The sequence below is a fragment of the Myripristis murdjan genome, chromosome 3 (assembly GCF_902150065.1).
Source record: "Myripristis murdjan chromosome 3, fMyrMur1.1, whole genome shotgun sequence".
NCBI classification, from domain to species: domain Eukaryota; kingdom Metazoa; phylum Chordata; class Actinopteri; order Holocentriformes; family Holocentridae; genus Myripristis; species Myripristis murdjan.
In genome coordinates this window covers 25,893,685-25,919,559 of record NC_043982.1, presented here as the reverse complement: position 1 = coordinate 25,919,559, position 25,875 = coordinate 25,893,685, and the positions used below count along the sequence as shown (strand labels likewise).

The 25,875-nt window shown below is 40.9% G+C and overlaps 1 protein-coding gene across 1 annotated transcript in view; it reads right to left on the bottom strand.

Annotated features, from left to right (window-relative positions):
• Positions 1–1,508: 1,508 nt before the first annotated feature.
• Positions 1,509–25,875, bottom strand: part of kif13ba (kinesin family member 13Ba) — a 68,169-nt gene continuing 43,802 nt past the window's right edge. The window contains exons 21-39 of the mRNA XM_030080607.1: positions 25,505–25,654; positions 24,583–24,708; positions 23,919–24,092; positions 23,323–23,480; positions 22,353–22,485; positions 22,041–22,196; positions 21,324–21,423; positions 18,548–18,674; positions 18,052–18,107; positions 17,454–17,578; positions 16,978–17,253; positions 16,598–16,750; positions 16,329–16,406; positions 15,811–15,861; positions 14,345–14,492; positions 12,547–12,677; positions 11,931–11,990; positions 10,206–10,785; positions 1,509–8,710 (exon numbers count right to left, since the gene is read on the bottom strand). Of these exons, the coding sequence (XP_029936467.1) occupies positions 8,505–8,710; positions 10,206–10,785; positions 11,931–11,990; positions 12,547–12,677; positions 14,345–14,492; positions 15,811–15,861; positions 16,329–16,406; positions 16,598–16,750; positions 16,978–17,253; positions 17,454–17,578; positions 18,052–18,107; positions 18,548–18,674; positions 21,324–21,423; positions 22,041–22,196; positions 22,353–22,485; positions 23,323–23,480; positions 23,919–24,092; positions 24,583–24,708; positions 25,505–25,654 (2,988 nt within the window). The 3' untranslated portion in view covers positions 1,509–8,504. The remainder of the gene's footprint in view (positions 8,711–10,205; positions 10,786–11,930; positions 11,991–12,546; positions 12,678–14,344; positions 14,493–15,810; positions 15,862–16,328; positions 16,407–16,597; positions 16,751–16,977; positions 17,254–17,453; positions 17,579–18,051; positions 18,108–18,547; positions 18,675–21,323; positions 21,424–22,040; positions 22,197–22,352; positions 22,486–23,322; positions 23,481–23,918; positions 24,093–24,582; positions 24,709–25,504; positions 25,655–25,875) is intronic.

Here is a 25,875-nt window from a genome sequence, read left to right as displayed (position 1 = left end):
TCTACAGAATCAACAGTAGCGACATGATTGGTGATTACTTCTAATGATCATGATATAATACTGTCGTCTGTTCTACTGGTGCCACCAGGAGTCCAGAACAAGGCAGAAAAAAAGAGATATACTAAACCAGGCTGGAAAATCAAGGCCGCGTTAAAATCACGTTGGCCTATTAAAATATGGTTTTCGTGCTCATGAAGGATTGTTACTGGGACTGAAAGGCCTAAACTTTTATTAACATCACATAATTACACAGCTCACAATTTTAATATGGCTGCTGGTAGAGGAAAGCGCTGTGATTCTGTAGATAAAAGATGGCGGTGATGCAAGAGGAGGAAGAATAAATAGTGGCTTTGCAGTTATTTTTGAAATCTGGAATCCACGGCGAACTGAAAATGATCAGGCTCTGGCAAAAACAAAACAAAAATAAAAACGATGTCTACTTCATTTGGAGGTTTAATAATCACCTGCTGCGGATTTGAATCAGTTAAGTGATAATGCAGTTTTACACCTCCTGTCAGCTAAAAGGCCTCAGGGAAGCTGTGATAGTCCACACAAAGTACTTCATGACCACAACCAGGGATGAAGGCTGGAACAAGCTGGTCACTGTCTACCAAGACAAGAAAAAAAAAAAAAAAAAAAGCCACAAGTGGTTGGCAAATTCCTAAAAACCAACAGCCACTTTGACCAGTTTAACAGGCGACGAGATGTTTAGAATAACATGGATCTCCAAATGATGGCTTGTAGCCTGTAGAGCAGACTGACCTCACTACAGTAACCGGATGTTTAGTATAGGACCTCAAAGTTATGGCTGTTAAAGTGTGTAGAGACTCGACCGGCAGTTGTTATTCCCATGGTAACAACAGACAGGGCAGTGATTGATGTGTGGTGCTGACAAGTAAAAACAGCTACTTTTTGCTCAGATCTGATAGGAGCACTGTGGCGTACAGAGAGATTTGCAGTTGGACCAAATCCAGACATCTTTCCATAGCAGAAGGGAAAAGGACAACTAGCGCCCCCCAGTGGCTGTGATCATTCCTGAGATATTCCCCATTAATCTTTGACATAAACCTGAACTTTTGTTTTCAAAAGGATGTGGTTATAAACTAAACTCTGGAATAGTCACTACAATCAAACCAGCCTTTATATGGAAACTGAAACCTCTGTTTCTTGATGCCTTACTCACTGAACTCTATAATCATTTTATAACTTATTCAGAAGTTATTTTATAATCTTTAATAACATTTCCCGAGTTGTAAGTTTTTTCTCACAGGGCTTTGAGTGCCACTAGGCGGCAGCACACCGTAACCTTCCCCCTCCAGGTAATGAGGCAGTATTACAGGTGGTACACAGTCAAAAAACTGAAGAATTTCATTCCAAAATCACTCTGCCATTTGTAAAACATGGCAGCTAATTTGTGAAAATGACTGCTGTTATTACAGTAAAACTCACTGTTGAATATTATTGAGATTATCAACTATCTGCAGCCCTTCACTACAAAAGAGTGATACTTTAAAAAAACATGATCATCTGTATTTTTTTTTTTTTTTTTTTTTTTAATTAATTTATTTTTTTTTAATAGTCAGCAGTGAACGTAACCTTTCCCCCCGAATAGGTCTGTAGAGATTTTGGATGAAACTCTTCAGTTGCACAGTATATTTCAGGTAAGAATACAGCATTAAAGTGTTAGACAGGAGAGCTCAGAGGGTTGTTACCACTGTTAAGCCCAGAGCGGTGTGGGGCAGAAGGCCACGTTAAGGCAGGTGACATATTGCTATGGACAAGTGTACCCATAGGTGCCGGTGCTACAGGAAACGCAACCAAAGGCATAAAGATATGGGACCAAATCTGAGCCAAGAAGTATAAAAAAAAAAAAAAAAAAAAAAAAAAAAAGGAGGTGTACAGACTGGAATCTGAATATGTTTGAACACAACTCACATCAAAGCAACAAAGATGAAACTCAACCGTTTCTGACATCTGAAACAGTCACTAACATAAATAATACTGCAGGAAATGAAGCTGATGAAGTCTGTTCTGAGGTCTGGATCACAGGCGGCAACATGGTTACTAATACTTGTTACAATGTGGAGGCATCAAGCAGCCTGGGAGCTGCACTCTTCATCAGTGATGAGTTTGTGTTGCTGCAAATTGTGTTAAGAGATACACAGAGCACTCTGATCAGATGTAGCTCATGATTACATTATTACAGCAAAGATTTCTGCTGTAATAATTTACAAAATGAAATGTTTTTCATCACAAAGCTTCAGCAAACTATTAAACCACAAGGTAAAACATTTGTTTTACTTTCCTCATGCATTATCAAAACATATCTAGAATAAATCCAACTCATGAGACTGGTCACCACAGCGACTAGAGCCTGCAGTTACAACAGAATTATGCAGCCTCTCATTTGAAATGAGGGACGTGGTGTATTTAGTGTGGCTGTGGCCTGAAGAATACACACTGTGGCGCTGCAGGATCACCTTACCAAGCTGACCCTGTCACCTTCAGTCCGACTCCAGCTAGCTAGTTAGAGCTTAGCACTGCTGTTGGAGAAAATATTTGCACCTCACAATTAATCCCATTTCCATGTTTTACTCCATCTGTAGTGGTCCTGCTCCTTTATAGGTAGAGCAAGTTGCAAGAGGTGATTTTTTTTTTTTTTTACACAAGGTCTGGATGTCAATCTGGTGGTATGGATTTTTTTTTTTTTTTTTAATTCTTGGAAAGTGAGTGTTTTAAACATCTGTGAACTTGATTCAGCAGCAGATACCATTGACTTCAGCTTCCTAAACAGGCTATCAAACCATGAACTGGATGAAACTAAAGAAATAGATGGGGAAAGATAATGAATGAGTACAATTGAAGAGAACTGTTCCAAAATGAGATTTTCACCATTTAAAAAAAAAAAAAAAAAAGACAACAATTAATCTTACAAATGATTGATATCACAAAATGAAGACAAATTTCAGTACAGTTTAAAGATTAACAGGTGAACCAAGTGATAAGTTTACTTAATGAGAACACTTTTAAAGACTGGATCCTCTATAATTTAGAAACATTACAATTATGTAATTCTAGAAATATTTTTTCCAATGAATATAGAAATGTTCTGGAAATTAATTCTTCAATTACTTTTGGAGTAGTTTGTGCATATGAGTGGAAGCACTGATATGAAACAGTGTGCAGAATAGATACACGATCACATGGTTTCTGAGGCACAGCAACATAAAGAGAGATCCTAAAAGCCTGAAGTGATCTCAAACACTCAACTGTATCCAGGCAAAGGCCAAGACAGGAAACTCCACTGGCCAGAAATCCAAGATTCATCAGCCGCCGTCAGTGTTTACCCAACCAACTAGATGTTCATGATGGAGAAGGGTCTCCAAATCGTAAAAATATCATTACGCTGGCAGCTGGTGTTCACTTCCCATCTCGGTAATGATGCCTGGACACAGCTGAGTCAAAGCTAGGTCCATCCAACATTCACACATGCACATTACACCCACACACACTCACACATAAAACACAACAAACAAGGAAACTTGGTTCCCTTCCTTCAGTTACCACATAACCTGTAAGAACCACAACACGACAATTAAAACCAACCCAATAACATAACAACCACATCAATAGACCAGCAACCAACACAATCCACGTCCTAACTACCAACCATCTGACCACCGAAAGTAACAACCAACCAGTTGCCTTGCCAACCAACCAGTGAACTCCAGGGTCTGGGCTCTAAGGCCACAATAAAACTGTTCATAAACTAGTTCATAACTAGTCTGTGGTGATATCTCCCAACTGGACTTGCATCACCTCCCTCTTGATCAGACCATACTTCAACATCAATGCAACTCAAAGCAGGATGCTTTTTTCCCATTCCTTTTTTTTGTTGCCAATTACAAGGACAGTAAAACCTGTGCTAGAAAAAAAATCTTTTCTGTGTAATGGCACCATATTCAGACAATTTTCAATGTAAATGTCATGCTATGCTATGGTTTTCACTGGTATTTTCCTCCATCATCCCTGGTAGACTGCAGTCTGCTGGAGTTCACACCAACTCATATTTCCATCTCTCCTTCAAGTCTCAAATGGCAAAGTGCCTATTTTTTAAAAAATCTTGCTTCTCACAAATATTGGCCACTGGTCTAAAGCACTGACTGGGTTTAACTACTCCCCTGTGGCTATGAGGGAAACTTTTGGGATTAAAACAAATTACTGTACTTTAAATTCCAATGTAGTACATAATAAGAGTCAGGATCATAACATGAAGACAGCTAGATAAATGATTTGATCCATTTACAGGTACACTCACAACGCTAATAGCAGCAGCAATTTTCATAGAATCATTTGTGCAATATTCATTAAAAAGGCTTGATCAATTTTCACACAATAAAGGCATTTGTACAACCATTTAAATATAAATAGCTAATTTCCACTTCTTAGATTACAAAGATAGATAATAAAAAGGAATGGCAAAAATCTTTTGAGTCCATACAGATGTTTCTGGACTAGGGTCGGGACACACTGAGTCTCCACATGACATTTAAATGGATCTTCATATCCTCATGTTGTCCGTCTATATTTATAGACTGCTGAGTATACATGGATAAACTGAATTTTTGAATATCAGCATGGACACAGAGCTTATACAGACCACAAGACCTGCCTCAGCAGACTGACTAATGTCACAATGCGTGAGCCAGCATATTCAGGTTTCTCACAATCAGGATATGAATTTCACATGGTGGCTATAAATGGGATATGGTATAAACATGCACCACTGACATACTGCTTTCTAACAAATAATAGTGGAATGTTCATGTGCAATGTAAAAACAACCTATCCATGTCTCCATATGGCACATACCTGTTGCTCACGTGGTGAGACAGCATCGCTCCTATTCGGCTAACATTTTACAACGGCCTTAGCCCAGCTTATGAACTTGTGAAATAGTACTGGAAGTACATGATAATACTGTGCAAGTTTTTAATGAAAATAATACACTTATGTTTTTGCATATTGTACTTCTAAGTCTTCTCATTGTTAGACTTTTCTAAGTACATCATGCATTAGGAGGATTTTCATTACAAACACAGTATTACTGTGTACTTCCAATAATTTTCCAGGAGTAAGTGCACTGATAAATATTCTGGAATAAGGAAATTATAAAGTGTAAATGGAATGTGATGTTCAACAAAAATGGATTAAAACATCTCAAAGTTTGCCACATCGTCTTGTATAATCTTCAATCTGGAATGTGCAATCAATCCTAACGGCTTTCATTTTTAGTTATTTTCCATACAGTAGGGCTTGTTCGCCAAGTTGTTGTCATTTAGAGAGGATTTAGAGTGAAAACAGATAAAAACTAGATATATTAAAGAGTTTCTAAAACAGATAAAATGCATAGAAGCTAATAAATTCTCCACTAGTGCTTAAAATACCCAGCAGAACCTCTCCACAACCATCTCACTTTCTCTTCATCACCATATACACGTGCTTATTTCCACCAAGCCAATACAACACAATACCACAATACTATGCTGGACAGGAAAAAACCCTCTGTCCTCTGGCCACGCCAGCATCTGGTGTCCAAATTTCATCAGCCATTTACAATGGCTAACCAGCCAAATTTGCTTTTAAGAAGAGAATAAGACATCCAGACAATAATGTTTTACCTGCTTAAGTGGTAAGTTAGAGTTGACAGACTTAACAGACAACCAAAACTCACCAGCACTGAACTGGTGGTTATTCTCCAGCCTAATACCACTGCTATCTTCACCACCTTCCTCTTCCACATCTGTCTGTTTGTAGGAGGTTGCAAACTAAGATGTCCTGAACCAACACAGCATTGATTTGCGGCTGCAATCTTCAATCACTATCCAAGACACTTTGAGAGTACTTCCTCCAGAGGGTCTCGAATGACAAATACATGCCGCAGGAACTTCTGTGTCACAGGAACCCTTCTGACGTACCAGGAACACTTACCCCAGTTTGCATACAACCGGTTCTGAGATCCTCGGCTTCAAAACAGGCCCAGGAAATTGGGCCTAAAACTTTTTGGTGAAAAAGGGGCAATTCTTTCTATCCTGATCATCTTAGCATTTCAGATTTTCATTCTTGGGCACTGAGCTGATGCTACTTTCTGGAATTATTTACTATGGGTCTGAACGTCTGTCTGAATAATTATTCTGTCACAGGTTAACAGACTCAAAGTTTTGGTGGTGAAGACTGAAGACCAATCTATGGTTCTGTGTCAAAATGCTGCTGTACCCAAAATGTTGGTGTCTGCAACATGGTTTTACAAATATGTTCCTCTATATAAAACCTCATCTCCACATGATGAAGGTTACCAGATGCCACTGACTTCATGGTGAGGAATGCCCCAGTTTGGACATCACTGAATGTGAGGATATCCTGTGATTCAGAAAATGTATTCAGGACTTCCGTTTCATCCATGCTTTGTTAGTATTGATGTAACAAACACCTGATGCTACTATTTTTTCACTTGAACTTTAAATGATGGTGCAGCTATGGTGACACTTTGACACAGAACTACAAATCAATCTTGACATTGAAGCCTGTTTGTTGTTAAACTTCTTTAAAAAGTTGTCTTCACATTTCCAAAAATATGGGGCTCAACTGGTTCAAGAAATCCTTTTAGCTTGCGTCCACCACAGCAGATAGCCAACATTTTTCTGCATCAGGTTCTGTCAACATCCCGTCTACATCCCGATGGCAGGATTACAGACTTCTCCAGTGCAATCTACTTCCAAAGCCCGTTCCACAGAAAGACCTCACTCCAAAAGTGGCTTTGTCCAATGAAGATTATTCCTCCTTTTCTTAATATCAAATTTATAACATCAACAGCATGACTGACACAAACTGAACATAAACATTACTCCTGCACGTGACCGCATGACTGACCACTGAAACGCACACGCACACACACACACACTTTCAGTCCTTCAATGTCCATTTTCCTCTCTGTAGTCGCTGAGATCACCTCACACTTAGTACAAGGCATTCTCTTGACCACAAACACAACTAAAGAAATTAATGATACAGGAAAGAAAGCCAAACTCAGCCATGATGAAGGCACATTGTGGGAGGATCCATCACTTTGAAGGAAAAAATAAACTAAAGATGGACAGAGATGAGACACACACAGTCAGTCTTTCAACTGGACCAAGACAGTTCTGGGGAGTGGGTGGTGTAGGGTAACGATATACACCCAAGAAGATCCTGGGACAGCAAACAGATGGGTGGGTCCCAGGGATAACCAACAGTCTCAGAGGCTTTTTACAACCAAAACAGACCGAGTGCTGATATCATATCCAGGGATGCAAACACATCAGGATACAAAGAAGAGGCAAAAAAACTAAGATGCAACATACCAAGAGGTGGGCTAACGTTATGCTCCCCCCAAATTAAAATAAAATATGTATGTAGTGTTTAAAAAGCCTATTAAAAGTCATATCTTAAATGCAGGAGGAAAAATGATGCCAAATAAAGTAATACTAGTAGATAATCAAATATTCTCTATTCTGATTTGAAGAAATTGAATTTCAGTTCTATCACAGCCAATACTCACTTCTCACATGTTTGAAAAGGTACAGCTATATCGTGTTCTCACAACATTCCTTGCATTTATGATAGTCACTGGAGAATGGATGACAGGAATGACAGAAAAAATGCTTTGTTATGAATAATTAATCAAATTAAATCAATAATTAATAAAATAATACTGTAATGATAGAAAGAATGAGAAAATGTGGAGGAAGAAGGGAAAGAAAGAATAAAATGTAATATTATTCTGATAATATAACCTGATAAATTCAGATAATATTGCAGTTCAGTCATTATCTGTTGCGTTTAGTTCCTCATTTCTCATTGTTTCTCATTCTGGAACAAACCACCTGCTTCCTACAGTTATTTTTATCAAATTTACACGATTCACATGGGTGACCCATTTTGGGATAAAAAAGAAACAAAGTGACTATTGCCAAAAAGTGACCAGTTTGCATCCCTGCATATTGGTCCAGGAAGTAGCTCTGAGGCATGTCATCCTACTGCAGTGTCTAATCCACAACCCCAAAGAGTTCCCACACTCTGCTAATAAATCACAGTCTCTACTGGCTTCCATTCATTCTCAATAGTCTCCTCATCGACTTGCATTTGCTACAGTCCTTCCACTGATTTCTTACTCTGCATAGCCTTTTCATTAACATTTTCTCTATAAATTGTCTTTCCAGACTTCCTCTCACCCTGGTCTTTTCACTGACTTTCATTTATCATAAATAGTCTTGCCATTGCCACCCATTAACTTTCAACATATGTATTCTGTGTATGCTCTCCAACCACAGGAGGGTAGGCAGTATTTGGGTTCTGGTGGTTAGAGCTGTTGCATAGCTGGGAGCAGGAGCAGAGAGGAGGACAGAGGACAGAGGAGGATGGCTGCGGGGAGTTAGCCTCTCCCATCCAGCACCAGGTCCTCTGTTTCAACTACTCCAGGACTTGCGGTTCTCTCCACGGCGGTTGGTTAAGATGTCTCCCCGCAGGATGGGGATGTGCATGGGAGCACCAGTCTCTCCAGCACTTCGACTGGTCCGACTGCGGCGAGATAGCCGGTCTGGACGAACTAGCACCCCATAACCCGGGTTACAGTGAAAGTACTGACGGCCTCCAACAGAGCCGTCATTCTTACCTGGTGGGAAGAAACAACAGGTTAGCAACAACATATCAAATAAAATATGAACACGAGGTTTGGCTCGTGATGGTGGCATGGCAGTGATTTTTAACCATCGTTAAAATGAGAAAACCATGCACAAAATTTCAAATAGCATTAAATCTACAATATGTTGCAGATGAATTTTTAAATTACCACTAGGGTGCAGAATATATTAACTACTGGCTTCACTACTGGCATTAAAGGAAGATACAACTGTGAAACATATTTTAATACAACACTGTTTAAATACAAGTATGTCTGTTTTACCTTGCAGCTGTGGCGCTGTTTTTATGTTTTCTGGTTTAATTTCCTTACATATTAAGTTCCTCTTAGCGTGCTATAAGGAGGACATAGCTCAGTGGACGCAGAATCTAATGGCCCTTTTCCATTAGTATCTACTCGGCTCGACTCGGCTCGACTCTACTCGCCTCGACACGGTTTAGGTGGTTTTCCATTACAATTGAGTAGCACCTCGCCGTGGGTGGAGTTGTCTGCAAGGCGGCACACCGTCCAGCTCCCTCTGGATTCTTTGGGCCGCCACCAAGCTCAGAAAAGTCTCCACGTTTTTATTTGACCGCGGTAGCGGTGTGCTTGCCATTTTCCGACTTTGACAACTTCACTGACAATCAATGCGCACGGCCGTTGTTGACGTTTTTTTTTTTTTTTTTTTTAAATGTCGGGTTTTGTTTTCGTGCGGGAGTCGCGCTCATCACTCCCTGTCCAATCAGTTGCCTGCACGGCATTAACGTCACATTTTCAGCTCGACTCAGCTCGACTCAGCTCGCTTGGAACCCCGGCTGAGTAGGTGCTAAAATGGGACCTGCTAGCAGGTACTACGACCTAATGGAAAAGCTCTCAAACCGAGTAGAGTCGAGCCGAGTCGAGCTGAGTAGGTACTAGTGGAGGGGGCATAAGATACTACAGGGGGAATGGAGGGCAAGGACAGGTGGGACAGGAGCTCAGAGCTCTTTCAGGTCTGGAATAAAACTTGCATCCACAAACAGAACAACAAACAAAAGCTTGACACCATTGCTGTTGCTCTGACCCATGAGACAAACTATGCAGCTAAGGAGCTAGCCATCCAACTACACGCATTTCCAGCCTTTGGTGTGGTGAAGGATCTTAGGAAATTATGTTTGCCGGTCTCTGATGACGACATGTGGTTTCTTTGCCTTCCTGTGAAATGGTTAGCTGATGCAGTTTTTGCATTTGCTGGATGCTAACTGTAATGAGTGTTTATGGTTGCATCTACCTTGCCTGCAAAGCGATGAGGGTTGAAGCTTCCTTTAAATTTGCATTTGTGCATTTTGGATCTACTACAAAATCTACTGTAAATAGTCTGTAAATACTCTGTTTCAAACACTACTTTCCTGGACCGCCAGCCTGAACACACACACACACACACACACACACACACACACACACACACACACACACACACAGACACTACAGTGTCTGAAAGTTTACCAACCTGCAGGGGTCTCCAGCTCCACTCCCACCCAGACTCCTTCTGCAAACTCTGTGGTTCCCACGTAGCGTACTATCCCTGCCTTATTTGTTCCCACGGTAACATACGCCCCTTCTATCAACCAATCAGGTAGTTCATTGTCAAGACTACGCTCTTCATCGTCTATGAGGATCTCCAGCCTCTCCAAGCTCTCGCCTCGTCCTCCTCCTGAGTTCACCAGCCTCTGGACAGAGGAGTTGTCTGTGGTGACACTGTTGTGATTGGTCGAGATGTGTGAGGTGGGTGGAGTGGCCATCTTGGTTTCACACTGAGGAGGAGAGGCCACAACATCGTTCCTGTCAGCATCTTGCTGCTGGGGAAGTGTGGGTAATGTAGACTCAGCAGCCAAGAGGGAGGAAGATGAAGAGGAGTAGTGGAGAGCTTCAGACAGGGTAACCGTGGAAACACTACTGGAGAAGTAGCCGCTTGATGACTGGCTGAGGGGGCTTAGGGGCGTGGTGTCATGCGGGTCATGCACGGGAAGAGGAGGGGCTTCTGGGAACTCTGCCCGCCTGTCTTTGGTCGGGGGTCGTAGCATAGCAACCTACAGGAACCATTGCAATGGTCACCACATGGAGAGACGAGAGCATGCATACAAGGTAAAAATAAAACAATCAGCATCACTTCTCCCAAAAGCCTTAAGGGGAAATACTGCTTATAGAGAAAACTCAAGATGGTGGAAAGTTCAATATCATGTACACTGATGGTTAGACAAGAACAGCTGGATGTATTCTAATGCCATTTTAAGTCATTTTAACCTCTGGTGTGGATATGACTGGTTATGAAACTTTAATTTTGTGCAAGCCAGTGTTATTTTGAAAAAAGCCTGAGTGCTGTAGTGGAATGTATTCTCATGTTTTTTTTTTTTTTTTTCCAGATCATTTTATTGTACCCTTGGGTAAATTTGGTAAGTTTCCTCAAAGTCTGATCATTATTATATGGCACATTGTGATGTAAGGATGGACTTAAAAAACAAAATAAAACCAAACCAAATTGGGCCATAGTTTCCCTGAGAAAACTACAACAGCAGTGTTTCCTCTACGCTCAGCGCAGCTCCATCACAGTGGAAACACTAACACAGACAATTAAGAACATTAGCCTAAGCAGAGTTTAGAGTTTAGAGTTGAAGTGTGGAGCGTAATTCTCACAATTACAACATTTTGTCCTAATCTTCAGATGTTATATTTATACAACGGCTAAGTATCCTGAGATCAACATTTTTATTCCTGCAACCTGCGCCAAAACCACAACTGCGTTCAAAACAGGAACTGACGTGGAACCATAACTAAACATTTAAGTAGCTAACATTTTCAACTTGAGCTCACACTGCAAATTAAAATGACCGATAGCTGCTGGAATATGGTTCAGTTAGTGTTGTCCACCTCCCTTGTGATGGATATAATGCAATTCCAAATTCAAAATATGTACATTTATTACTATTATGATTTGTGGGATGTTTTGGCCTGAAAATGTTTAAATTTAAATATACTTAATATCAGCACAAAGATCAACTATCAGAGGCGTCAATCCAAGAATACTGTCATCAGCATTGCCACATTTACCTGAATTAAAATTCAACCCAAGCTAAAACTGACAGCAGATAATTTGATAACAGCACAGCGTAGAAAACACAAAGATCAACACATAAAGGGGAGGGAAGGAGAAAGTGAAGGGGCGAGGTGTGCTCACCGGTTCGACCTTGACTCGGCTGTCATCACCTCCTGAAGATGTCATGATCCGAGGCAAATGCTGCAGGATAACAAAAAATGTTGGAAGAAAAAAAAAAAAAAAAAGGGAGACAAACAGACAGAGACACAACTAGGTTTATCCAGGCTGGAAGTTCACTGGCTCCACCAGCCTAACAGTTTAGAGCGAAATGCAAAAGTGTGACCAGTTGGTTTCATCAGTGAGTGAGAATGCCATTATAAACGTATGCTGCACAACCAAGCTCTGTTCAAAACCACAGAACTCTACTTTAAACTGTAGTTGAGATCCAAAGGTTTCCAGAGATACCACATATGCCCTGCTGAATTACACGGAAATGTGTATAGAATGATACGCATGACATCTAGATATTTTCTGTTTGATGTCTGTTGACAAAACATAATCAGCAGATACACAATATGCAAGTGACCTTGTCATACAATATGAGGATAAAAAAGTTTTTTCTTTCCATCTTTGAAGTTATTTAAGACAAATATCTTCTTCACATTCATAGAGATACACTGCAATGTAAACCTTTCCCAGGATGAGTCAAGGTTGCACCTACTGGCTGTCAAGTCACACTGAGCCATAACGTGCTGACCTGCTGGTTGTGCGGTGATGGTCTCAGCTCCTTCTTGTCGTCTCGAACTGGAAACAAAGACTTGAGCAGTTTGGGCATCTGAGGAACCAGCGCTTTAACTGAAAGATAAGAGGCAGCAAGTCCTGAACGACCTGGGGGGGGGCAGGGAGGTGAAAAAGGAGGTGGCAAAGAGGAAGAAAGAGAGGACGGAAGGGAAAAAAAGAAGGAAGAAAGCAAGAAAGGCAATAAAAGAAGGGAGAAAGGAAGAGGATGTGGTGTGGGAGGTAGAGGAGGTGTGAAACATTAAGTTGACAGCGAGCCTAGGAAATGGCAAAAAATAAAACCCAGCACAGTGACAGACTGAGAGAAGACATATGCAGACACTTACAGATACAGATGGTTCAGCCATTACAATGTGATTAGAAAACAATCATTATAATCACTGGATTATAAAGCACAAATTAATCAAAAATGATTAATTCTGACAAATGCCCACAAAATGATCAGAAGTATTCCAAGATACTGCACTGACTGACATGGAAAAGAAATCACTATGAGTCAGCTAGCTGATAGAGAAATATTGAGACTGATCAGACACACACAACAATGAAAAGCCTGGAAGATGAGGAAAGAGGAGGAAGAGGATTAGGACGAAGTGGAGTGCAGTCCTCAAGTAAAACTGTATGGAGTTGGGTAAAGAAGGTTGCAGAAATTAATGTAGATGTTCACTCCCAGTTGGGACAAAAAAAAGAAGAGAAGATGAGAGAGGAGTAGAGATATTTACATATCTTGTCCATGGGGAAAAGAATGGAGAACCAGTGCTGATAAAATACAGCTGTACATTATTTGAAAAATGTTGGTTTTCTGTCATTTTGTCATGTTTCATGTTGTAGTTACTACTGTAAATCTGAACTAAGTCTACACTCCGAAATATAAATCTGTATTTGCATACAGACTAATTTGTGTCAAGACTCTTAACTGAACACCACGACCCAGATGACTGTAGACACTTACACTGTATGTCCTGTTATCATAACTGTGCTGTTTTACTGTTGGTGTTCAAGAGCCGACAGGTAGGGCAGATAGGGAAACACCTGTTATGGTTTCAATTCCTCAAAAGTACTGACAATTATAATGACAAAGCCAAAATAAAACAACATACTTGCACAAGTATTGCATTTTGAAACAAAGGTTTCATTTTATTTATTTTATTTTTCTATGCAGGAAAATGTCAGTCACTCTCTGCAATGTCATCATATTGATTCCTGCGATGTGATGGACCATTTGTTCTATGCTTCTCATTTGAAAACAACACACCCTTTCGTAACCATCAACTAATCAATAATCAAGCTGCCTTTCTTTTTTTGATGCATATTGCTGTTTGAATCCCACAATATAACTATATTATGACTTTAATATTAATATTAATATTACTTTGAATGGTGATAGTATGCAGTATCCCATTCAACTTCTATATTTTGTTTTCTCTCCGTAGTATCGTTTTAGAATGTGAAGTACGACACCTCTGGGTTGGTACAGCAACCACAGTGTATGAACAAACTTTGGTATGGGAACATCAGATAGGAGAGGAGAAGAGCAAGAAGAGCAGGAGGAGGTGCTCAAAGCTAAGCTACAAGGCGGAGTTAGATCAACATGTTCAAACAGATGAACCCAGAGGCCAAAAGGGCAGGGGAGAAAAACAGAGAGGGAGAAAGGTGTCAAAAGAGAACAAAGGAGGAGTGAAGAAGAAGTGGGAAAGAGGAGGTAGATGGGGAAGGTCACAAGAGAAGGGGAAAGGGGAGGAGAGAGGAGGTGTTACCTTGCTCTGGGTCTTGGCTCTGTGGTGGGGTCGGGGCTGGGGGAGCAGGGGGAGAGGAGGAATAGGCAGGTGGGGAGGAGGCGGGACGGGGGAGGCTACGGTAAGATTGAGAGGGCATGAGAATATCCTGCTGACTCTCCCATCGACCCTGAGAAACAGACAGAGAGAAAGAGAGAGAGAGAGAGCGAGAGAGAGGACACAGGATATTAGTTCAGTTTAATGGAAGATCACAACTAAATATAAATATTTATATCTAGTATTTGAGTATTTTTTTAACATCATCTTTTACAAACCAAATGTGTACTTTACTGTATATCTGTATTAAAACTGTAATGAACATGTTTATATAAGAGACAAAAATACTGTAATAATTAGGGGTGTAACGGTACATGTATTCGTATTGAAAATTTTCGATACAGGGCGTTGGGTTCGGTACAGAGGTGTGCAGCACGGGTGAGTTACCACACGAGTATAATAATAGGTGGCAGAACATAAGTTTCGTTTTCATTTATCCATATCCACCTGCAGCTAGAAGCATAATAAACTACACCTGAAGCATGACCTGAAGCCTGAGCACTGATGTCATGGCTACGGCTAATGCTACCGAAACCGGCACTAGCGAGAAACTACAGCTTGAAGAGCGTCCCTTGTCGTTAAAATCTCCTGTTTGGGAACACTTCGGCTTCCTGGTCAAATATTGCAATGGACAAAGACAAATGGATAAAACGAAGGCAGTGTGCCGACATTGCTCAGCTGAGACGGGGGACGTTCATGGCAACACGACAAACATGCTGTTTCATTTGAAACGGTGTCATCCGAGTGTGAAAATCTCTGGTACAAGAAAAAAAAAAAAAAAAAAAAAAAACCCTAATGCAAACGCAGCTGACTACGGCATTTGAGCAGCCTCTCCCTAGCAGTTCATATCGGGCAAAAGCTATAACAACTGCCATCGGAGTTTTTATAAATAAATATTTTATATATATTTTGTTTATTTGAGCATATTTTATTTATTGGAAAACTTATTTATATATATTTTGTTTATAATGAGAATATTTATTGGAAAATGTATTACCAGCACTTGGCAGCAGTATTCTATTTTTTTTTCTATAATTTGTATAATGTTACAATGAAGTTCCTAACAAACATAAAATTGCTTGTTTAAAACAATTTTATGTTTTGCATTTTGTTCCCATACTGTATCGAAAATGTACCGAAACGAGACCTCAAAACCGAGGTACGTACCGAATCGTGATTTTTGTGTATCGTTACACCCCTAGTAATAGCTATTTAATTCCTCAAATGAGCAAGACCTATTAATTATGATAACTGTGATGACAAAATGTAGATAAATGATGGTGATCATCATTTTAAGTTCAACCATGCAGCCCTGAATGAACCACTGCTGCTGAGCAGTGTAAATAGAGTATCACTAATACAGAGGGCTAATTGTGATGTGTGTGTGTTACCTTGTCGTCTAGCAGGCAGGTAGAGGACAGGTCCTGTCTACTTCCAGACAGCTGAGAATGGACAGAGACAGAATTAAGGACAGGCAGCATCATCTAACAGCAAAACCCCAACACTCATTACCACAACATTACCAGACAGATTAAAAAAAAAAATCAAACAAATTCTTCCCTGAAAATGAAAAATAAAAAGAAATGAAGTGATTTTTGTTCAGAAGGTTAAAAAACAGACAAAACAACCTTGACAAAGGGCTAATCCAGGTTAACAAAGGGTTAACCGGTGTATTCACTGCAACTAGCCAGTGTAGAAACGTGTGCAAAGTACTGAAGGTACACAGTAATACTGGTGTCACTTGATGAAAATCTGCATAATTCATTACAAACTGACAAATAACAGATTAATCTTTGCATTAAACATTCAAGATGGTTTGATCAAGTGTATTCTTTTATACTGTGCTGCATAGGCTGAGCTCCCAATGCACTGGATAATATTGTACTGCATTACTGATTTAGCATTTTACCCTGTGGACAGAAGGAGAACTCAGACTCCTCCGGTTCCCTCTCCCTTTAGCAGCCAGGTGCTCCTTCACTGCCACCTCCTAAAAGACACACACAAGGATATACAGATTAAGATGAAGATTTCAAAATTTGTTGGGCAACAAATAGAGAAAATCTATCTATCTATATAAAAACACATATGACCTAAAACAATAATAATAATGATAATTATAATCATATAAAAATAGAAATAATAAATTTCTGAGAATTAAAAAAATCAACTGGTCTCTACTTGTCTGAGTCTGTCCAGAGTGAGGATGTTCTCCAGGTTGAGGACGCTGCGGAGGTATTTCTCGATGGCGGCCTCATTGTCGGCTGATTGGCTGTTGTCAGCACTGGTGGCCAGCCGTGCCAGCATCTCCCTGTCCTCAGAACTTTGGCCATCCTGATGAGAAATAAAAGGAAACATGTTCAAACATCTGTTGTGCTCAAGTGTCCTGGAGCAAAACTCTACACCAACTCCAGGACTGCTCTGTGGCTGGCCATGACCTCTGACCTCCCTGTGGAAGGGTGCAGGATAAATGACAATTTCTAATTTTGAATATTTTGAATCAGACAATAACTGCACAGGACTGTGTACTGGTAGATGCATAAGGGCATCAATTAACTTACCCCAGGGATGTTGGAGACAACTTCGAAGGTGACCCCACAGCCAGGTATGGTGCTACGAGTTGACATTCGTTTCAGCAGGTTGTGGGCAAAACCCTGGCGGCCTGGGTTAACGTTGACACAGATCCTCTTCCTGAGGACCAGCTGCATTTCAGCGGGATGGCTGAGCTGGACTACCACCCGAACAGTCAGATATACCCGCTGCTCTGGCCATGCCCCACCACGACTCAGCTGGGGACACTCATGGACTGTGGAGTCCCACGATGCCTCTGCCTTCACCTGGGGACCATAAACAGAGTTTCTTTGTATTATTGCACTGGTTTGAAAATGAGGTCCCAGGGTTCTTTAAGAGGGCTGTAGGGGGTCCCTACTGCAGAACAGTTCTCTATTGTCCACCAGGACAGACGATGGACATGACCTTAAATATATACCTTATCAACAAACACATAGCCTGCCCATACAAAGAGGTCCATCCTCACCTCTCCATCATAGTGTTTGACAATCTGCAGGTCAAAGAAGTCATCCTCATCCTCTCCACTAAGGGTGGCGTCCCAGCCTCCAGCCTCAGGAACCTCAAACTGGTCCTGGGAGCTCAGGTCTTCAGCTGGTGGACCGACAGCAGAAAACAAACTAAATCAGACTCATACTGCACATTTTTTCTCACAATCACTTTAACCTCCTCCTTTGAGGTATCTCCTCTCCATCTCATTTTCATGACAAACAGTTAACATTCACTTCTTTAATTTTCTCATCTCCATCTCCTTACGACTCAAGGTTTAAATTCTTGTCGTAACCAGGGATTTCATTTCTGATTTTTTTTGTTTCCTTCCTGTTATTTTATTCCTATATGTAAAATCTTTACTAGGAGTCTGGACCTAGATACATTGTCCTAGTTCCTATAATTACAGTAAATACCAGCCTCTTCCAGATATTTATTGGAGTAAAGGACTTTTCAAGGTTGACACATGGCCAAAAAAACAACAACAACAACAATTATAACAACAATGATTATACACAAAACAGATGATGAATAAAGTAATATACAAGAGCTGAGAGTATGTATTTGAGCTGACATACCGTTGAGGTCCAGGAATAGGACAGGGGTATGAGTCTCCATGCCTGGAAGAGGAACCCTGGCAACAAACACACAACAGTCAAGTCAACTGATCAGTTGGGAGAGATCTTGGTTGACCAAGATTGTGGATTGCTAATTATTGCTCAAGCCCCCCAAAAAATCAGAGGCACTATCTGTGTAGTAAGTTATTTCCCATTATATGACAAGTGGCAAACTTTTCAGTATTACAAAAGTTCAAACTTTTCTATTTCAAAGAGCCAAAAACGTGACAACACTCTGCTACACACACAACTCTGGGGATGTCATATAGTTCAAACAACTACAGGAAAGTGAAATCAAATGCACACACACACACGCACACGCACGCACACGCACACACACGCACGCACACGCACGCACACGCACGCACACGCACACGCACACACACACACACACACACACACACACACACACACACACACACACACAAACACAAACACATCCTTCCATATGCCATACCATTCAGCGGGTGCTCCAGGGATGCCGCTGCCAGCAGACGGCACCATGACTGCATTCCTCTCCTCTGTCAGAGTCAAGCGCCACTCCAGCAGCTGGGCTTCCCTCTCAACGTCATCCTCTGTCTTCTCTGTGGACACAAGTTTCTAATATTAAATGCCTTCAACAGTAAACACCACAGGAAATTAACCTCCTCCACCACCCAGCAGTCACCTGCACTGTAGTTTACCAATAATTTGTAATTACTGCAACAGAACATGAACCCAAATTATGTTTAGTCACCTGTATAGCAGACTAATGTTAGGGTATCAGAAACCCAGTGTAAGAGTTCTTAACATCTTACCTGGAATTCATATTTTAGTCTAATTTAAGACATAAAATAAATAAACGAACCTGGCAAAATGAAACTACTTGCTGATTGAGCACAGGCAAGAAAAGTACTGAAACTACAAATAGGCAGGATAAAGTGGGGCCTGACTATGTTTAGTGAAGCACATAAAATCCACAATGGATGAGTAACCCTGTTCTGTATTAATCCAAGAGAGGACCTACACTGCAAAGAAACATGTCATTGCATTGCATTTACCAGCTGCTGTCACTGTTTTACTGGATGTTTAACTGAGAGACTGGACACAAGCTGGCATGTCTCTGAACAGGCCTGCAATCTGTCCCATCACTAACAGCAAGTGCAACACACACACACACACACACACACACACACACACACTTAATTCACTGTTATATAGTAACCTTTTAATTCAAGGTTACTATATATATAGTAACCTTTTAATTCACTGTTTAAATGTCTCTTCCTGCATTTATTCCTTATATTCCTTATTAGCGGAAATCAAATCAGATAATGTGTGATATGCATGTGTAAACAGAATAATTCAAAGAACTTGTAATTGACTTTTTTTCTTGTCTTTATGTGTGTAATCAACTTGTGAATTTTTATAGTGATATCTGAAAGGAAAATTTTGAACCCTTTCCTCTGTGTGTTAAAAACAGTGTTTTTTGGTAATATGTGGTCATAAATAGGTGATTTTCAAAACTTTCCACCAATAGGATTTCTTGGGACTTTTTTCCCCTCACTCAGGACATACTGAGGATACAAAATCAGTTGAGTTTGCTTCTCTTGCAATTTGTCCTAGGTTGACCCCAATTTTGGCCTAAAATTACTGGACTATCTAGGGCTGTAGTCTGTTAGTCGACTGGTGGATTTATTGGTTGATACGTTCTTGGTCGACCAAAATCTGATTGGTCGATTATTTGCCGCGTTAATTTTATCAGGAGTAAAGCACTAAGTGCTAATGGGGGTGTTTTCAGAACAAACGGTTTCACAGGTAACAGTCTATCTTCAGAACACCCCCCTTGTTTTCACAATTTTAGATTAGCCCAACCCACTGGCGGAGACAGATAGGTAGGCCGGTATGTTCTGAATTGAAGAAAAAATTAGGTCTGGTTTTCCGACTATTTGCTTAATTAAGAACGTTTAATGAACACTTAGTCCTCTACCATGTCAAAGAAGTCGTCAGTGTGGCAGCATTTTACCAAAATAGATGGAAAAAAAGTCGAATGCAAACTTTGCAAACAACAGTTTGTGTGTCACAGCTCAACAACCAACATGGCATATCACCTAAAACTGTTAAGCTAACATGTCTGCGTTACGTTGCTGCATCAGTTTTGAGTATAAACATATCAGAATTGCCATATTTCAAAGTTTTAGTCTAATCGTTTTATAACTGCAGGCGCACACACCCGCGACGACGGCAACTTCACATAAACGGAAATCATAGGCTATGATATTGAGTAGGTGCACGTGATGCAACGCCGTCAGAGCCGACCGACTCCAGTGTGTCATTCACATACCTGCCAACATTTGAGTAGTAAAATCCGGGAGATTTTTGTGGTGGGGAGCAGCAAAAGATGTGTGGGGATATTAGTGCCTGCCGAGCCGGTTAAGATTTACAACACATCCAGGTTTTTAATAATTAGTCAGTAAACTTGGCATTGTAGGACACAGGCTGATAAATGTGCACTTTTATTTACAGTTAAACATTTCGCCGTGTGTTACAGCTTCTGTTAAACTAACGGAGCTGCGGCGGCTTTCGATCTCAGCTTTCAAAATAAAACCTTTGTTATTGTGCGTTTCTCATTATTATTAACAAACAAAGTTGGGGCTTGTAAATTACAGGAGATTCCCAGGAGAAAAGACAAAACGGGAGGGCGGCAGGAGATAAGAAACCTGGGAAAAACGGGAGTGTTGGCAGATATGGCCAGATACTGCGACGAATACCCCCACAATCTGACTTGTTTCCTTCACTGTAAAATCGGGAGATTAGCGGGAGAAATTACTGACCGGGAGCACTGCGGGAGATAGGGTTAAAAATCGGGAGTCTCCCGCGTGAATCGGGAGAGTTGGCAAGTATGATCATTCAGTGCAAAAATAATTAGGTCAAAAATGATTTAATATACTGCAAATACTTGTTTATGTTTATTTATAATTCATTTAGGCGGAGAAGGCTAGCAGGCAGGCTACTGTCCAGTTAACTGATCTAAAAATAGTAATTTTTTTTTTTTTGTATTCCCGCTGCCCCCGATTGGTCGACTTTTGGTCGAAATTTCAGGACTTTAGTCGACCAAGATTTTCTCTGGTTGACTACAGCCCTACAATGGTCAAATAGTAAGATTTTTAAATGTGTAAGTTTGGTTGTGAATGTGTGAGTGTAGTGAGGGGCTATGTATGTATGTTATGCATGTGTGAGCGTGTGTGTGTTACCTGGTTTACTGACGAGGCTCTGCAGGTGTTGGTCCAGGTACTCCTGTCTCTTGGTGAGAGCAGCCAACCACTGACGCCGCAGACGCTCCAGATCTCTCTCCTACACAACAAACCAGTTAATGATCTTGGTTTAAATTCAGCTGGAATAAATAACATTAACTCTCTAAAGTCAGTTCACACCAGAATAACATTACCCTGGCATGTAGTGATCATGTAAAAAAGGAGAAAAAAAATCTTGATTTCTTTGCATATGACCATCTAATTGACATTTCTATATTTATTACATGAATATAAAGTAATGAAATGGACAGCTTAGCTATATTCCTGAATTTTAACCTTCCATCTTTATTCTATTACATAAATCATATTTGGCTGAATTATTTGCACTCAACTTGCTGTAAAACAGCAAAAGTTGCTAGTAAACTCACTAGCCAATGAGGGAAAAAAATACAAATATAATTTCCTGTCAAGAATGTAACTTGTTAGACTCTCTCTCCTGTGAATTGTATCTTGTTTTACTATATTTCTCCTTTAAACAAGAATAAATAAGAATGTAACTTGTTTTCATCTCAAATGGACTGAACAAATATTTCAATGACACAAAAATGGTCACTGCCAGGGAAAGGAAACAAGATTGGAGGAGAAGAGGAATTATCCTATATATTGTTGGAGTAATTGATCAACTGATAATAAATCAGATGCAGTAATTTGATGTACCTGGTAGCTGTCCATCTCATCTGCCTCCTGATTGGCTGTGGTTTGCCTGATCTCCACGCAGCCCACAGACACCGCCAGCAACACCTCGGCTATCAGAGGCATGGTGCCCGAATCTTGAACGGATCGCACGTCCACCTGGATTCGCCTCGACTGACCCTGCAGAAAAGGAGGAGGAAGAGGAGGAGGAAGAGGACAAGAGGGCAAGGGAGATGTTGATGGTGCAAGTTGGCTATCTGAATACCAGCATAATTATAGTTGTACTGGGACATGTGGAACTGCATGAATATGAAGCAGAGTCGGACTCATGCCTACCTGTCGTAGCTGAAAGATTCCCCCAGTCCGTACATCTCTGGCAGGAACCACCTCCACTGGGATAAAGTCTCCATTCTCGTTGATCTCCAGGATTTGAACCCATAGCTCCAGACGACGTGTTACCTCACTCCACCTGCAGGGCAGAGACATCATCAGTCTGATAAGCATGACTGTGGTTCTGAGCTGGTCAGGTCTTAGTTCTCCTTTTGTGACATGAAATACGAAAGGAATACTAATTTGCTTCCTCCACTGCTCCATGTAGGAGCAGTGCCTACGTCAGCATTGCCTACAGAACAGAATAACATCCCTGAAGCAAGCAAGGTTTTTGTATCTTGCTAAAGGACATATCAGCAGGGTGTATACCTGGTTTAGGAACACTGCCCCTGCATATGACGAGACCGACCTGATTTGTATTTGGGAACCTCATGTTTCAATTTAAAATTTCAAGTTTAAGTTTATTTAGAGCCCAAAATTCACTGTTCACAGTCTGAAAGGACTGTTTACAGCAAACAAAACAGGATGATACCCCCTGACTTATTCCTTATAGTAGGCATGAAAAAAACTCCCTAAAAAACCTACAGATGAAACAGGAAAAAACAGAAGAATGTGGTGAATGAATATGGGCTGGAATAATGTGTTGATAATGAATCCCCTACAAACATGTTAGGGTGCATCCTTCAAAATATTTCATTCATTTTGGAGAAGAGGAATCCTGATGAAGGAGTTGATGAGTCAAACTTGGAGGATCTATACTTTTATGAGTAGCAGCTACTGCTACATGGGTGGTAGCCTGAACTATCACTTTATAGGGTTCTTCACAACACCACAAAGTTCTGCGTGGCACCGTATCAACATGGAGAACCTTTCTGAAAAGGTTATTTCTAGCTACATAAAGGGTTCTGCAATGACACGGGTAAAAAATTTCTGGTGCTGTACAGAAGTTTTTGTTAGATGTGCTCTGTGTGTGTACCTGTCTCTCAGAGTGCGTGTCTTGGCCTGGATGATGCTGAGGTCCCACAGGGCGGGGTTCCTGCCCGGGTCAGCTTGTCTGTGTCCATACACTTCAATGGCCACGGCCCCTTCTGTCAGATACTCGATGAAATCCTCTGAAACCGACACTGCTAGCTCCTAAAGGACCCAAGAGAGACCAGTCTCATATTGATACTCCATAAATGTCTGCTGAAGCTTCATTCTTCTACAGGGGGAGAGCTATCTACAGGGTATCTGTAGATTTGGGAAAGCCAAATGTGTGTGCTAGGTAACACTTGCAAATACATAAATGTCCGTTTTGCTCCTTCCTAACACCATTAAGTGCAGCAGTGATTCAGTCTAAAGCCAGATTATGAAAAATTTTACATTTACCCTTTTACCAGGGAAAAATATTCTGCTACATAAGTTTGTTTGGAATAAATAGAAGACAAAGCAGGTAATTTGCTTGATTGGCGATAGCTGCCATGGTTAAACAGAAAAAAACAAAATAAAAAACATAACAGTAGTTTGTTGTTGATGTCATTCTGAGACTGTAATCTGGAGTAGTTTTCCACCTCCCTCCCACCCGGTGTTCACCTTGCAGCTGTCGAACACCACCATGCAGTGTGGGTCTTTGGTGCTGGGTGATGAGGTCGAAGTGTCCACTTCAGGCGCCACAATGATGGGCTCTGGCTGATCCCAGAATGTGTACTGACAGAAGACGAAGTTGGAGAGGTACTGAGGGAGACCTGTGGCCTGCAGGATCTTTATCTACATGGGGCACACATGCCAAAGATCACAGGTCACCACTATGCCATTGAGATAGCTAAACAGTTATGAAATGAATGTATGGATGAGCTGATCAGCTCTTACCATGTCTGCACAATCACATGCTCTGCATATAAGTGTTTGACCCTCTGCAGATATATGTGAATACAATGCCCATTTTCGGTACATCCTACATATTATTCATACTGTAAATTCACATCTTTCCCGACCTCATCCTTTTCTCTTTTATATTACAGATTTATTTATACTTTGGTGATTTTATTTTCTTTCACACGCCATGCCTTTGATGTCTATTTATTTTAATACACATTTTTCATGTATTTCTCTCTCTGTGCGCTGTATTACTTTTGGTTTGCTCATCCTGCATTCATGTTGCAATTCATGTATTTTCATTCTCATAGCTCTAGTAGTGTTGTGATTCTGGGCACCCCCATTAAATATCACTTTCTATCTATCCATCTGTCTGTCTTACCATGCAGACCAGCTTGCGGTCTTGAAACTCAGCATCTTGGTTGTTGTCTGGTTCCTCTCCTCCAGCCATGCTGTCTTCCAAGCCACCGCCAATCCTGACCACCTCCACATGGAGACGCCCAGCAACCTAACCACAGGGAGGCAAGGGGAGACATAAAGAAACTTACTCCCCACCAGCCAGTCAGTCTCTGGTCAGATGTTATCACACTCTGCAGGCAAAGAACCCCCATTTGGTGTCCCATTGTAACCATCCAATTGTTTGGTGAAATAGTAAAAATGTCTTTTTTTTTTAACCTTTTCCTCTTGCTGCTTACAACTTTCCTCACTAATTCCCTAACACACATTATCATTCAGGAGACACAAAAGTGTTGTCGGAGTGCTGTGACCTTTGGCCCCTGATCTAGAGTGGGAATTAAAGCTTATTCTGCGGTTGACCTGGAAGTCGTAATGGATATGAGAGTCACAAAAAGTATTATAATGTAAGAGAAAGGTAAAATCTTATTGGAAGGGACTGCTGAGCTTTAAAGAGTGCTAGAGCAGTGGTTCCCAACTGCAAGACAGGGGGGACTGGTTTGGGAACCACTGTGCTAGAGTACAACATACTGTATATACAGAATTCACAAAACAAGCTCAGCTACTATTTCTGGATCAGGCTGATCAGGTGAGTCCAGGTAAAAGCTGTTACCCCTTTTGATTCACCCAATGAATCTAATTCTGCCATAAGGAAAAGATTCAGATGAAGGAGAGGAGACAAAAAGAAAGGGCAGCTGAAACTTTTCTAGGATTGAGTTATGGACTGATTAAAAAGGGGAGAAACCCAGTATTAGGAAGGTGTTAATGTTTGTCTGCATGTGTGTGTGTGTGTGTGTTAATTCAACAGCATGTGTGTGTTAATTAGCATGCTGGGTGTAAAGACTCCCTACCTCTCCCTTCTGATTGATGATGGGAACAGCATACTGCAGCTTGACGTCATAGAACAGACAGGAGAGGAAGACGTTGGCAACGCCGATCAGACTGTGGTTCTCCTGCTCATCAAAGAACGGGTCGGCTCGACGGAAATATGAACGCATCATCTGGTTGAAGACAGAGGGAGAGCAAGAGAAGTCATTGAGACTGCCTTACTAAGGTTTACTTACAAGACTAATTAAAAACCTGATAAAGACTGCATTGAAAAAGGCCGGCTAAAAAGAGGCTTGACAAATACTGACATATTACAACGTAACAGAAGTGTTCAGACTGATGTTCACTTTATGGCCACTTACGGTCAAAGTTACCTTTAATTCAAAAGGAGAGG